The sequence below is a fragment of the Pyxicephalus adspersus genome, chromosome 5, assembly GCF_032062135.1.
Source record: "Pyxicephalus adspersus chromosome 5, UCB_Pads_2.0, whole genome shotgun sequence".
In the NCBI taxonomy this organism is placed as follows: domain Eukaryota; kingdom Metazoa; phylum Chordata; class Amphibia; order Anura; family Pyxicephalidae; genus Pyxicephalus; species Pyxicephalus adspersus.
The window spans coordinates 39,382,672-39,397,275 of NC_092862.1; the positions used below are offsets into that span (position 1 = coordinate 39,382,672).

Here is a 14,604-nt window from a genome sequence, read left to right on the forward strand (position 1 = left end):
GGAAAATCATGGGGAAGGAGAAAGTAACAGAACACAGTCATAATCACACGCATTAGAGGCATAGAGAAAGTGGAGTGGGGAGGAAACACCTAATCAAAGCCTGACAATTACAGCCTCCAGTACAGCACAGCGGGTAATACAGAGATCACTGAATTAAGGTCTAGTTCTTGTATATATCTCTGACGAGACTATTATATTGAATATGCTAGTTTATTGGAGAAAATCAGTGCATCCTTGTTTGTGGAAACAAATTACATTTGCCCAGGCTCAATTTGTTCATACTACACTTTAGACCTAGAATGTGTGTGCAGTAACAAAGTCACCCAATTCCACATTTCCTCAATTATACCACATTCCTGTATGATCCACAGGCCTGTTCCTGCCCTTTCTTCATGACCGGGTTGGTAATTGGTCATCCTGGTACATGGAGCTGTCAAATTAGGGCAGGGGAATTTTCAGCCCCCACATAAGCGCCAGTATGAGATTTGGATAGAAATTCTTCAGCCTCCTGCAGGTTCAATCATTATGGAAACTGGTTTTCTTGTTTTGCATGGTTAAGAGTCTCTTACCTAACTATGTCTAGACTGCACTCTCTTCTTATTTTCTCATATTTCTCTCTTTTTCCTGCTAGGCTAGTAGGAGGACATATGCAGTGCCCTTAAAAAGATTTTTACAGCAGTTTATACACGCTACATATGTTTTGTTGTTATTTCTCCACTCCTAAAACTTCACCGTTATGATAAGTTAAGGTGTCATAAGTTTAAGACAATTTGTTATATACAACTTTTTATTAAGTCACATTGGAGAGCTTGAACTTACATTAAACTCCTAACACTATCTACTCTCCACAAAGTTTTAACTCCTATAGGAAAACAATTACATCATATTTTTGCTAACAGTTAGATGCCAGATCCCACAACAATAAGGATATGAATATATTTCAAATCAGCTGGATTTAATATAGGTATCTATGGAGATACATAGGCTTGAGACGCTTACTACCAGAATAATAAAACATATACATACATTGATTCGAAATCAGCCTGAAAAAAAATAAACAAATTTGATCTTAAACTTTTCAATATAGTTTATCAGCAAAATAGTAAACATATATCCAGCTCCTGGAAGATATCACAAGAATCATCAGGGATGCATTTAAGTGGGATGGTGATCCTCTGCCTCCTAGTGGGACCTCTTTGGGTTCTATTTGCTGCAGTTGAGGAACAGACCCTCATCCCTGCTGCTACTACAATTGCCGGCATCACTCGCGTCTATAGACCAGCGGCCTCTTTGCCTATGCGTGGCCGTGCATTTTATAGACACAAGTAATGCCGGGAATTGTAGTAGCGGCATTACTCATGTCTATTCAACACTTTTTGCCTTAGATATCATTTTATAGGCACAATGTTGCTTTGGGTGGTCTTTTGGACTTGTATACCATTTACTTGTATATACCCCATATATACTGTTTTCCTGGACTTTCATATTTGGAATAAGTCAGTTTGCACATCAACGCTGGTTTATAATATAAGTAGACTCTGTATACATGTATGTGTACCTATATTAGTCTCAATACTACTATCTAAACGTTTTACAGTTGCTGACCATCCCTCAGTGAGATTCCACTTTATATAGAAGAGCAAAACATATACTTATTGGAAACAATATTGGTTACAGTTAGAGTGTCCTTTCCTTTACTGCTGGGCTCTCTTGTTCCCCATGATTGCATCCCATGCCAGGTTCAGCTACACCCTACATTATAAACTTACTGGTATGTACCTATATGATTTTTTTCCTAATAAAATTACACTATTTGTAAAATGTGGGAATTGGCAATATAAGGGAATTAACTCTTTATTTGTTTTATATTATAGTGTACTCCATTGGATTATTGTGTACTCCAAATGCATTGGATTATCATAAATTACTAAAATATCTCAATAGTAAAGATATGTGTTTGGTGTTATGTAATAAGCATTTTTATGAATTCCCTTATCTCCCCTCTTTTATACAATTTGTACTTAACAAAAGATTGCTTTTTTTATATGAGTCTACTTGTGATATACACTGAACTGCCTATAAAGTCCCATGAACATATTCGTTTGTCCTTGTACTTGATAAATTAGGGATGTTGGCAGTTCTAACTTATTGGCTCGAGTTCAGACAACTTAATAGTTATGCATTTATGAAATGCTTATAAAAGACCGTAAACGCTTGCAAATTCATAATATTGTATCATCTCAAAAAGGAATGTATAGAAAAACATTGGTGTGAACAGGACCAACAGCAAATATGTATTTGTGAATATAATAAATATATATACAAGAAACCAATCTAAATATAAACCAGGGTACCTACTTGTACCTGGAAAAAAAAACAAAACAAAAAAAATGTACTTGAGTATAAACCCCGGGCACATAATGCAGCCATCACTGCTAACATTCAAAACAGTAATCAAGCATTCAAGTGCCAATAAAACGACCATGAATAAATACATTGAATGATGTTATTTTTTTTTAATATATGTATTTAAAGGGAGAAAATTACAATCACGTGGTCAATGCCCGTACACCTTTGTGAATGGTCTTATCCTGTAAATATATAGATATATATAAATTTATATATATATATATATATACATATATAGAAGGTATTTATTAAGGCAAGGAAATAATAGTAATCAAAGGAAAACTGAATCAGATTGATTGGTATGCATAATTACACTTTAGACATTAGTGTATGAATGTCCTATTAAAAAAATATTTAATTGTCACCACAAAGTAAGAAAGTACATTCAAAAACAGATTTTTTAAGATTTCACTTATAGAGGGTTACTGGTTACTTTCACATTAAGGTGTATTGTATAAGTCTACTATTGAGTGGTAATCTTCAGTGTATGAATTAAAAATGTTTTATTGAGGTTCCTAGTTCATATTTCACACCTGAATTGCATTACTGTTTGTAAAGGAAAACTGAATTCATCTTTGGGTAGTATAAGTACAGCCTTGGGATCTCTATTGTGCCAGTTCTCCCAGCATATATCCTGATAATGACTATGACTTCTATTTCCAGACAGCTTCCCTGCTGAAAAGATAGTCTAAAACTGCATTCTATAGATTCTAGAGCATGAAAGACATGTTTTTGTTTTTATTATTATTGATTTAACCCTTAACCAGGGTAAGGCAAGCCCTTGTATAATAATGCAAGTAGTTCCAGAGCTGACAAAGCAATATTTTATGTAAGGTAATAAAAGAATGGTTGTGGATGCCAAGTTTTCACAAACACTAATTTATTTTATATAGAGGATCAGATTTTAATACTGTGTGTGTCTATGCCTCTCTATTGTACTGTTTTCTGTGTGTACATATCCTTATATCTCTGTGTATTTCACATATGGTTTACTGCTCTTTTTATTACATTTTTTTACTTAAGACTTATATAGGAAAGAATAGAAAGAAAGAGAGCTACTAAGCCACACTTCTAAAATCTTTGTGCCCACTGCTCCACATTATGTTGCATTTTCATAAATCTGTGCCTGCGTGGAAACAATAAAATGAGCTGTCTAATAAAGGCAACTATAAACATCCCCAACCCTGTGTAATCAAATGCAATGCCCCTGATTCAAGTCATTATTTCAATACTCGGGCCTCTCCTGGCCTACGAAGAAGGTGATAACTATAAGCCTCCACAAGCAAAAGTCCTCACAATCTCACATTTTGGTACAACTTGTTGCATGTAGGGCCTCATTAATTTACATTCTTAATAAAACAAAACAGAAGCTGGTCAGAAAAATGGACGGAAAAATGGAAAACTATGTGGGGTCCAGCCCTTAATAGTGAACAATATGTAAAACTGTTCAATAGTCATGTTTGGAATTTTTGTGTTTCATGAATAGTACTGTTTTCAGGAAACTTGCAAGGTTTGTAGAACAGTGTAGATCGTGTGAAATTTTACCATACCAAATATTTTAAAAGTTTTTTAAAGAACAAATTTCAAAAACGAGGGACTTTCAAGGGTTTACTTAAAAATAAAATCACATAGAAACAGTTTATTTCAACAATTTAGGATATTGTGTTAGAATAAATACAATTCAGCATAAAGACAGTTATGGCTGATAAAAAAATGAAATGAAATGATCAACAAATGTTTATTGCAATAAATCATGTCTCCAAAGTGAAAATCTCTCACAAATTCATAACACAGTGTGTGGGGGTCATTCAACGCATTTCGCAGCAATTTTAGCAGCTTCCTCAGGAATAATAGTAGGGATTATATCTCCATATACAACAGTACAGGTTGAATCACATATTAGAACCTGTAGTTTCAGGATCACACACCATAGATGTAGTGATGCCGGAGGTGCAGGTACAACAGGATACTAATGGGCTGTATAACAAGGAAATTGTCCAAGTAGGGATAAGTCCAGAGTTAGAAAATTCCTGGAAGCCCATCCAAATGAAGATGAAAACAAACATAAAAGTAAAGGAAAGCCCAGATGAATGGTCTGGAGGCCCAAATAGAAATTTGAAATGTGTCCACATATTTTTTAAAACAAATTTATTCATTATGTTTATGCTCTTTAGTCGACTACACTTATAGTTTCCTAGGCAAAATCAGGAAAAAATGTATGATTTCTAGTAATAGTATCTTATCTTAAGATGCAGAAAAAGTGTAAAAAAAATGTTTTAGCAATGTTGTTTATAATAAATCTAGAATACACTAAACTGCTTCATCGCACATAAATCTTTAATTTTTGAAAACTCTAAAACTCCAGGCAGTTAGATAAATACATAGGTAAATTTCTTTAAACCGGACAATATTTGCAGAGCAAACAGGGAAGAGAGTGTGCCCTTCCTTGAATGAACGTAATGTATATTCTAGCTTCAACACAGGCTATGCACAGCAAAGCAGTACAGCTAGATTTGTGAAAAATAGAATAAATGTTTTATATTTATATTGACACTTTTTATTGTCAATGTAGCCCAAGCCTGCTCTATTCTCCAGCTCCATAGTGCAGCACTGGGCCAGACATTAGAAGACATTACATGGTCACACATTAAAGTTGCTGGTATTCCACGAAGCAGCCAAATGGAACTACGAAGGAGTGGCAGAAGCTGTATGAAGCATATGATTATGTATACACACAACTCTATACATTACCTTTAAATAGAAATATTTGCACAGGACAAATAATTTAAGAGTGTTATGGTGAATGCATAAAAAATGATCTCCATTTTATTTTCGATCAGTACAGTTGTACAATAATTCAATTGCTGTCAAAGTCATTTATTCGGTGTTGACCCAACCTTGGAGCATAAAAGGAACTATAACAAAACTTTGAAAAAAGGGAACTTCTGAACTGACATAAAGATCAGCCTGAATAGGAAGAAAAAAGGGCAGACTAAGCTCACAGTAACAGCACAGAGGGACATCCAAGTCTAGGTGAAGGGTACAGTGACAATGAAAAAAGTAAAAATAGCTAAGAAAAAAAATTAAGACTCAGAAGTATTTTAAAGGGCAATCCAAGTCAATACAACCAAATGCTAAACTGAAGGAGATACTGTATTTTATTGTAACTTATTACCTGTCAAGGATTTGTAAAGATAGTTTAGACCCCACAGCTTAGATTTAACAGTTCATCCAACCCTGGTCTGCTTTATAGATGCATAATGTAAAGAAGATGTCCACACATAGAACTGTTACACAAGCCATACTGAATAATAATATTAAAGCTAACTTCCAAGCACAAATAACTTCAGGTTTGTATCCACTAAAATGATTAAATACAGCTTGTACACGTATATAAAAAGCTGAACTGCCTGCAAACAGGTATACACACAATGTATAAAATAAATAAAAGGAGATTGCTTTAACTACCAGGGCATTTGTCTTTCTGTTCATTTATTGCTAAAATTAGCACACACAACACCGACAGGGGTTGGCAAACTTTTATGGCCACTAGGCCGTTTATGTGGTGAGCGGGAGTACATTAGTCCGGACTCTGAGACCTGCCCCAATGGCTCCGCCCACCACCAGGGAACGCCCCTTGAAGTGAAATTCCTCTCCTCCTTGTGGATTACCTTCAGGGCAAGTTCCCGATTTAGTGCAGCAGCTGTATATCAACACCGGCCACGGTTAATAGGGGAGCAACAGCAAGGAGACGGCACCGGAGCTCCGGCGGCTCCTGTAGTTCCTAACGCCCCCTGGCAGATCCGGCTGGCAACCCGTATTAATAATGTTATGTATGTGCATTAATTACTATATTTGTTTGGTGTTTGGCTTACGGTTTTGTTTTTTGTAATTCCTAGTGCAGCAGCGCACAGACTGGAAAGAGAAGGATAAACTTAGTGAGAATGTTTAAACAAGGGAAGGGCATATGGCTGATTTTGTTAGTGTGTTCCATCATTGTCCAGTTAGCAGACTGAGGGGCCTTGAACAAGTTGATCTACCTAAAGTGAATTTAAATCCAGAACTTTTTTATGTTGAATAGAGTAGGGCATTTATGTCCCATTTAAGAGCGTGCCCGCCTTGTTTTACAAAAAGGCTTTTTTAAGGGAAGGTGAGTCAAGGATAGCATATGATGTGTCCAACGAGGTCAGGAGTATGGATGGATTGCTTGATTGGAGAAAAGTTAGGTGTCATAAGTGGGTGAACCTAGTGTCCACAAACAGCAAGTATCTTGAAATTTACCCTTAGGGGGGCAGCGTAGGAGGTAATCCACCCGGGCTGTAGTTGATGGTCCAGTGAGTGGAAGCAGCAGAAATTCAACATTTCTTTGCCATGTGTATTTAGCTGTTTACATGGGAAAATTGTTATGATTTATTAATTTACAGACTAGAGCAGATCCTTGCAAATACCAAGAACTGGATGTGGTGCATTGGGCGCAAGACTGGTTAACAAGATTTCAAGTATTTTGGCAGGAATGTGAAACATTTTACTGTATATTTTACTAATTTCCTGTAGTACGGCTTAAAAATAACATCATACAAACTGATATTTGCACTCACAAGACTCTATTTTAGCAAAGGACCCTAATGACCTAAACAAATATTTGAATTGAGTAACATAGAACAATTAAAAATGAAGTTTTTTTTTTCCTTTTTGCCGCACCACATTATATTAGCTGCATATTGTGACCTGAATACAAGTACAATGAATAGGGTAGAGAAATGCTCTAGTTCATCTTCTTCTATAAAAGTCTGGTAATTAAAAGTCAACAACAATGCAGATTGGTAAAATAGGAAGTAAAGCAACACTATTCCTAAAGTAGCAGGGTTAATTGCACAACTGATTGACTGGTTTTACAGCAACAGAAAAAAAAAGAAAATCATGTACAAAGCAGAAATCTTCCAATGGGGATTCAGAAATTTTATTGAGCGGACTTAAAAAACTGATGCCGGCATAACACCTTGAAAGCATCCCACCTTAGCAAACAGGTAAACATTTAGAGAAGATTTGATCAGGTGTAGCAATTCCTCTTTGGTAAATGTACTTTTATAATTAAATAAATTATTTAATTGATTTTAGTAATTACTACATCACAAACTTACATTATAACTTAAATGAAAATAATTTTCTTTTAATTTAGATGGTAGATGCAATGCAGGGCTAATTGCTATGCTGCCTGGACATTCAGTTGTTAGTAGTCATCCAGCTAGAGGTACAGTCATCTACTAAATTCTAATGGTAAAACTTAGAGAATGCATTCAATAGAAGAAAAAGTTGAGCTCAAAGCCAACCTCTAGATGTCACACCATGACCAAAAGTTGCAAATCCTAGTTTTTATAAAGTGATGTAGGCAGTAACCTTTACATAAATGATAAACTTTGCATTATTACCTGTAAGTTTGTTTCATGGTTGCATGTAAAACAGATATATTATATTTTGTGGCTTTGAGTTTTTGTGGTGGCAATACAAATTATTTTTAGATTTTTGTGCAGTGATCAGATGCATAATAATTGTAAGGCACAGGTCAAGGTGTGAATGAGTACAGCTAGAAATACTCTATCATTCTGATAGATTTCTAAGGGCAGACTGATTGTTTTAAAAGAGGGGACAATGTGCTTGAAATCATTGTTCTCTTGTGTTAGCAATGGTTACTCCCAAAGAAATGTATTGTTTTGCCTAAAATTGGCCTCATGTGCACAGAAATTGCTTTCAAGTATATTGCACCTGAAAGAACCATTTACCAGATCATCAATTACATTAGGGTGAGATGTTCAGTTGCGGTGAAGAGGGCTTCAAGATGTCCAAGAGTGTCAAACCCGGACTGTTGCCTTCTGGGGAGTCAGCTAGTCAGATAGTGTTGCCACCAGTACAGAACTTGTTAAATATTGGCAGCAGAGAGGTGTGAATACATCTGCAGGTACAGTGAGGTAAAAATGTTAAGAAGGGCAGGAAGGAAGCCACTTCTTTCCAACAAAAACAACAAGGACAGATTGAAATTCTGCAGGAAGTACAATGACTAGACAGCAGAAGACTGGAGTACGGGTATTTTCACGAAGAATGGTCCTTCTGTTTGGGACATCTGGAAAACTGATTGTCTGGAGAAGAAAATGTACTCTACCTGTGTAGTGCCAACAGTGAAACATCGTGAGACAATTCATGTGAGTAGGTTCTCACAATTCTGCCCAAGAACACTGCCTTGTTTAAAGAATGGTATACAAATTTCCTCTAAGAGCAAATTCTCACAACAATCCAGATGCAATTTGGTAATAATCTGTGTTATTTTCCAGCATAATGAAGCACCATGTCACAGCAAAAGTGAAAACAGAGGAGCTCAGAGATCATAACATTGAATCTTTGGACCCGTGGCCAGAAAACACCCCAGATCTAAATTCCATTGAAAACCTGTGATCAATTCTTAAAAAGCGGGTAGATGAGCAGAAGCCCACATATTGTGATTAATTCCAAACACTAACAAGGCAAGAATGGACCAGCAGTTTTAGTTTGGCAGAGAAGCTTATATTCAGCATGCAGAACAAACTGTACCACGAAGTTATAAAGATGAAGGGTCAACGCTGTAAAACATACCTTTATGCTGAGTCCAAATCCTCCTACAGTTTGTCTTCTGATTGCTACTGTTCTTTCCTAGAAACACCAAATAAACTGTTTACGCTCAGAAATGAAAATGTACACACTGTGTTGCTTATCAACAAAAGAACAGTTTTCAATTGTAGCAGGTGCAAATTATTCCCCTTTCCCAAAATGTTTTTGCTATTTACTACAAACTACAACTATTACCAACATCTTTGAGCACACTTAGAATCTACAATGTTCAGCCACAATCACACAAGCAAACTTGCATTTTCTCTTGGAAGAATTTGGTTAGAAACAAGTTACTTTTCTTTAAAGTTATTAGTTATGAGAAATAACTGGAGCACTCAGAAGAAACCTGAAAAGAACATACAGTTTGCATGCAGAAAGTCTTCTGAAGGAATTCAAATGTAAGACCCCAGCACTGCAAGGCAAGCCTTACAATGCCACAGACCAAAAATAATTACTTATTTTTACATATTTATATATATATATATATATATATATATATATACATATACACACACACACACATATATATACATATCATAAGAAAAAGAAAGTACAATCTCTTTCAATCCTTAAATTTTGCATATGTTTTATATGTGACGTTAGGTTTAAATAATTTTAGAACCTGATAACTTTATGGTAATTTTTTTTATTACATCCTGAAATGTAAAGTTTTGGAATGCACACGAGGGTGACTGATATATATATATGTAGTGTGTATGTGTATACACACATTTCATCAATCCAATGGGGTAAACCACAAATGTAATGTGTGATCACATACATCACATAAAGACGTGCCAGCAGCTGACAGTTCTTAATGACACATAATATTCAGATGAGATGTAGCATTACTCATTCATCCCCTACAGAAAAAGAAATATTTAAATACTGCATAAAACAAAGCCAGTGGAGAATTTTGAACTTCATTTGTCATTCTATGGTCAATAGGTGGACATTTGTAATGGAAATCTTCTATGTAAATAATTCGGTCATTTCTTCATAAAACAACATGATTGTTCACTTTAATTAAGTGAAAGGAACGTTTCAGTTTACTTTAATTTGCAGACATTTGGGTATTTAGAATGGATAAATAACATCATTATATTCATTTTAAAAAACATCATTATATTCATTTTTTATGCTTATTATCTATATTTTATTTGCAAAATAATGTAGATTTTGTCTAATTAACATGTTACACCATTGTGTGTATATCAACAACACAAAATATCAACTAAACGCATTTTAAATCCATGTTATCACACAACACAAGGAAACTATTAAGGGAGCAAAAACTTGTACAAAAGTATTGTTAATGTTTTTCATATTTTTATATTGCCCACCTATACCATACTACTTAACAATATGCAGCACAGGAAATATTTACATCTGTCCGTGCCATTTAAAAGAGTTCATGGAGATAACATACAAAATCCATAGAGGTAGTATGCTCAGTGGTATTTAACTTCGAGGTTCTGGGCAAGAATGCCAACCACAAGTAACACTTTTTGGAACTAAAGGTGTTTTAAGAGCTTCAAGAAACTTTAAAAGCTATTTAATTACTTTGAAAAGCCTTGCTAAATCTTTTTAGATTAGCATTTACAAAGCTAAGGTCAAACAATGCCCATGTGTTTAGGTCCTTTTAGTCTGTTGGGTTCTTTACATCATAATTTATAGGTTAATGTGTATCTCATTGTGTTTTGAAAGGATCACATTTCAATAGACAAAACAGGCAAAACATTAAAATTATTGTGCTAGATTCCCAAACCAAAATACCTTCAGGTAATTTAGATTGTAACATCCGCAGCTTTTGTTATCAGTTTAATATAAAAAGATATAGGGCAACCATTATCTTTATTATCGGAACTTGGAACAGTAAAACAAGTTTTATACGTAAAATTTTTGTACATGACCATAAAAAAACATGACAAAAAAACTTTTTAAAGTAAGTTATCGTCCTGGCAGGACATCACTATTCTTTGGACTGCAAAAACCTCAGTTTCATGGTTGTGTTTCAGTGTATCTTTTCCAGTTTTATAAAGAAAATTAGTAAGTCAAAAAAAAAAAATATTGTGCTTCTAAAACACAATACAAAGCAAAAATATTGGTTAAAAAGAACAATATATTTTAGTCTGTATATATGTTATCTGCACTGGAAAATAAGCAAAATGTGCAACATTCCTACTATGAATTAGTCCTTAGGTGGAGGAATGACAACAGATGACGACCTACAAAAGCATTCCCTGCTCTATGTAAAATGAAATCTTCAAAGTATTGGTTATGAAAATTAATCATCTCTAAATGACCAATAGGAAGGAAGAGAATGTGAGACCGGGCTCAGATTTTACAGGTAAAATGAATGGCATATAACTGAAGTTAACGTCAGTTTGTTCATTTTTAATATATGCTTAGCTTGGATTACCTAGGTATGTGATCTAACGTTACTTAAAATTTAGTACACATAGCAATAAGAGTTCACTTTACCCATGACAGATCAGTACAAGATAACTTCAGATTAGTTGGTTACTTTGTTCCTTGTAAATGTCTTCAAATAAGACCAAAAGTATCATTATCATCATGTGGCTTTGACTACTGCTGTTTAATAAGCATTAACCCTCCATGAATATATTCAGTGCTATGCCTCATTGAAACAATGGTGTTTGAGAGATGGTCAATGAAAGGCAAAAAAACACTCTGCAAGATTTGCACAAAATGTTCATAAACATTGAATTTTTTTGTTGATCTTTTATAGTGTTAACTAAGACATATTTTAGTTTAAGTGGCAACAAAACCTTTATAATAGTGGGTTAGTGCATTCTATAAGGTGTCATAGGCTACAAATTACTTTAAAATGTAAACCACCAGGTACCATTATTATGATCATGTTTGTTGGGGGGAGGGCAAAGAAGAAAGGACAGCTGGTGGCCACACAAATAAGTGTTAAAGTAAGTCTTGGCTTATCTCACCGTAATTAACACCGTAATTAACAAAAACAGAAGGAAACTTGTCCAAACCTTATAGATGTCCTTTATATTTAAAACATTTTAACATTTTTTTTTATTGTGAAATTCTAGGTCTACAAATCACATTGATCATCATTAATTTTTTGACCATCAAAGGTGTACCTTTATAACAAAAACTGTAGGTGTTCCCTAACCCCCTGTCCTCCTTCCAACTACATTTGACAGACCTCAGTTGTAGCATGCTCCTGTTTTACACTTCAGTTTACCTTTTTTAGAGCTTGTTGTCGTACATGAGCACAGGGGCCAAAATAAAGTCAGATAAAAATGCTGCCTGGTTCTCCACTACAGGTCCTTGCTGCATATGATGTTTGTATTTGCATATAATAGATAACAGAATGGTAGGAGGACATACACGGTACTTACAACTACTTTCTCCCTCATACGCAAATCCCACTATACATGTACTATTACCTTTTTGGGCCTGATTTATTAAAGCTCTCTAAGGCTGGAGAGGATACACTTTAATCAGTGAAGCTGGGTGATCCAGCAAACATAAAATCGTTTTCTTTAAAGTCATAGGAGTTTTTACAGGTAAATGAGAGGTTCTCTCTACATGTTGGTTAGGAGCAGCGTATTACTTTCCTACTTTGGTCCCTAGGTAGCCCCTTTCCACCCAACAGTTTTTTTGTCACTCTAACCACTGCTTCTTCCCAGCAAAATACATCCCACGCACAGCAACTTAGGATGTTCTTGTTACTAGCGAATGCTGTAGGAGAGACAGATTTGATCAGCAACTTTAAAAAAAATTACCCTTACTTTATAAGCATTCTCTATACACTTGCATTAAGCTTTGGTGCTTCCTTTACAGTGGACTTTAAAGTGATATTTGATTATTTAGTTACATCCCGGATGTCTCTGTTGTTTAAAAAAATGCTTTTTTTGCTAATTTTCCATCATGGTATGTTGATGTAGCTTTAATCATGACAAGTAAAAATATAAATCATCCATCCATCTTCTGCCTATCAGTTTCTAAAATTCAGTAACAGCAGATGATAAATTCTTTATTAAATTCTGTATTACTTTTTGTTATAAAGGTTGGCAGCACAAATTATTCATCAATGAGATAATGGCAATGACATTCAGAAATGCAGAATCTGCAGAGCTTTTGCATGGAGTACCTTATATTGGTTTAATATTTAGAACGTTTTTAAACTTGTAGTCTTGTAGTATATATATATATATATATATATATATATATATATATATATATATATATATTTATTGTTGTGTTAACTTTTATATCTGGATCCCCTTAGATCCCCTAACTATTGCATACTAAGCCTCAGGCTACAGTACACAATCCATACTTCCTGCTGATTAACAACGAAAGTAAATACCACAAATTGATGCAAACTGAGATTTATCTGTTGTGCAAAAGGGTATGCAGCAAATGCATCACTATTTATTTTTTACCATCATGTGAAACATAGCTTTTATTTAGAAGAAACAGTAGGCCATAAACTGTATTGCTTTCTGGCATTTTGCTGATTTACTAAAATTTTTATATTAAAAAATCACAATAAACTGACAATATATATACTAAACCCCCTGCTTTACATTTCAAAAATGGTTAATATATATATATATATATATATATATATTTTATATATATATATATATATATATATATATATATATATATATATATTTATTAAACATTTTTGAAATGTAAAGCAGGGGGTTTAGGTCAACCACCCTGGGTCTCAAAAGGAAAAAGGGGTCTGGCTCTTTTTTTATGAATCAACACATCATTTACACAAATGCCCTGCACATTGTAAAACACATTAAGAACATTTTTTTGAGAGATATCTGGCTACTTAATTTTAAATGAATTACTTACACCAGAGTAGAAAGGTTCACCAGACACACAGATAACGTCCTGCTCTTGAATCATCAGTATGTCTTTGGCTAAGTGGAGTCGAACTTTGAAAGGCTCTTGATTACCATCTTGCAGCAAACAAATTCCTGTCTTTGCCTTAAAACAGAAAACATGTTTTAGTGAGCATTATCAGAATAAATACCATGTTTATCCAATAAATGTATCTTTGGTATATGCAGCATACTTACCTATATACAGACTAAAGATTTCTTCTTTTTTTTCCAATTAGTTTAAAACATCTGTCGAGTTTTTATTAGAGAAAATATCACCCTATTTGTCTTGGCAACCATTTTTACTGGGGCAAAAAGCAAAGAGTAATCCAGAAATATAAGATGTCACTAAACAGGTGGAGACAACAAGACTTTTGCTATTTGACTTAATATTGTCAGCCTTCAATAAGAAGTGTTCCTACTGAGAGGATCTCCAGCTAAAAAGATTTGCAACATTACTATATTTTTTTTTTAATTTATGACAGTATAAAGTGAAATTATGTTATGTTGAATATACATTTGGGTAGGTATTGAAACTTAAGGAAATAGTAACTCAACAAAGTATAGAAACTGGTACGTGATTTTTTTTTAGCCATTTTTTAAGATTATTTGTTGGAGATCCATAAGTATCAAACCAACAATTGCCAGGAAAACATGTTTCTGC

At 34.3% G+C, this 14,604-nt stretch overlaps 1 protein-coding gene across 5 annotated transcripts in view; it reads right to left on the bottom strand.

Moving 5' to 3' along the window:
- Positions 1–14,604, bottom strand: part of SNTG1 (syntrophin gamma 1) — a 279,759-nt gene that overhangs the window by 81,139 nt on the left and 184,016 nt on the right. For all 5 annotated transcript variants that reach the window (XM_072411228.1, XM_072411230.1, XM_072411226.1 and 2 more), the window contains 2 exons: positions 13,912–14,046; positions 9,034–9,090 (listed from right to left, as the gene is read on the bottom strand). In XM_072411228.1, the coding sequence (XP_072267329.1) occupies positions 9,034–9,090; positions 13,912–14,046 (192 nt within the window). The remainder of the gene's footprint in view (positions 1–9,033; positions 9,091–13,911; positions 14,047–14,604) is intronic.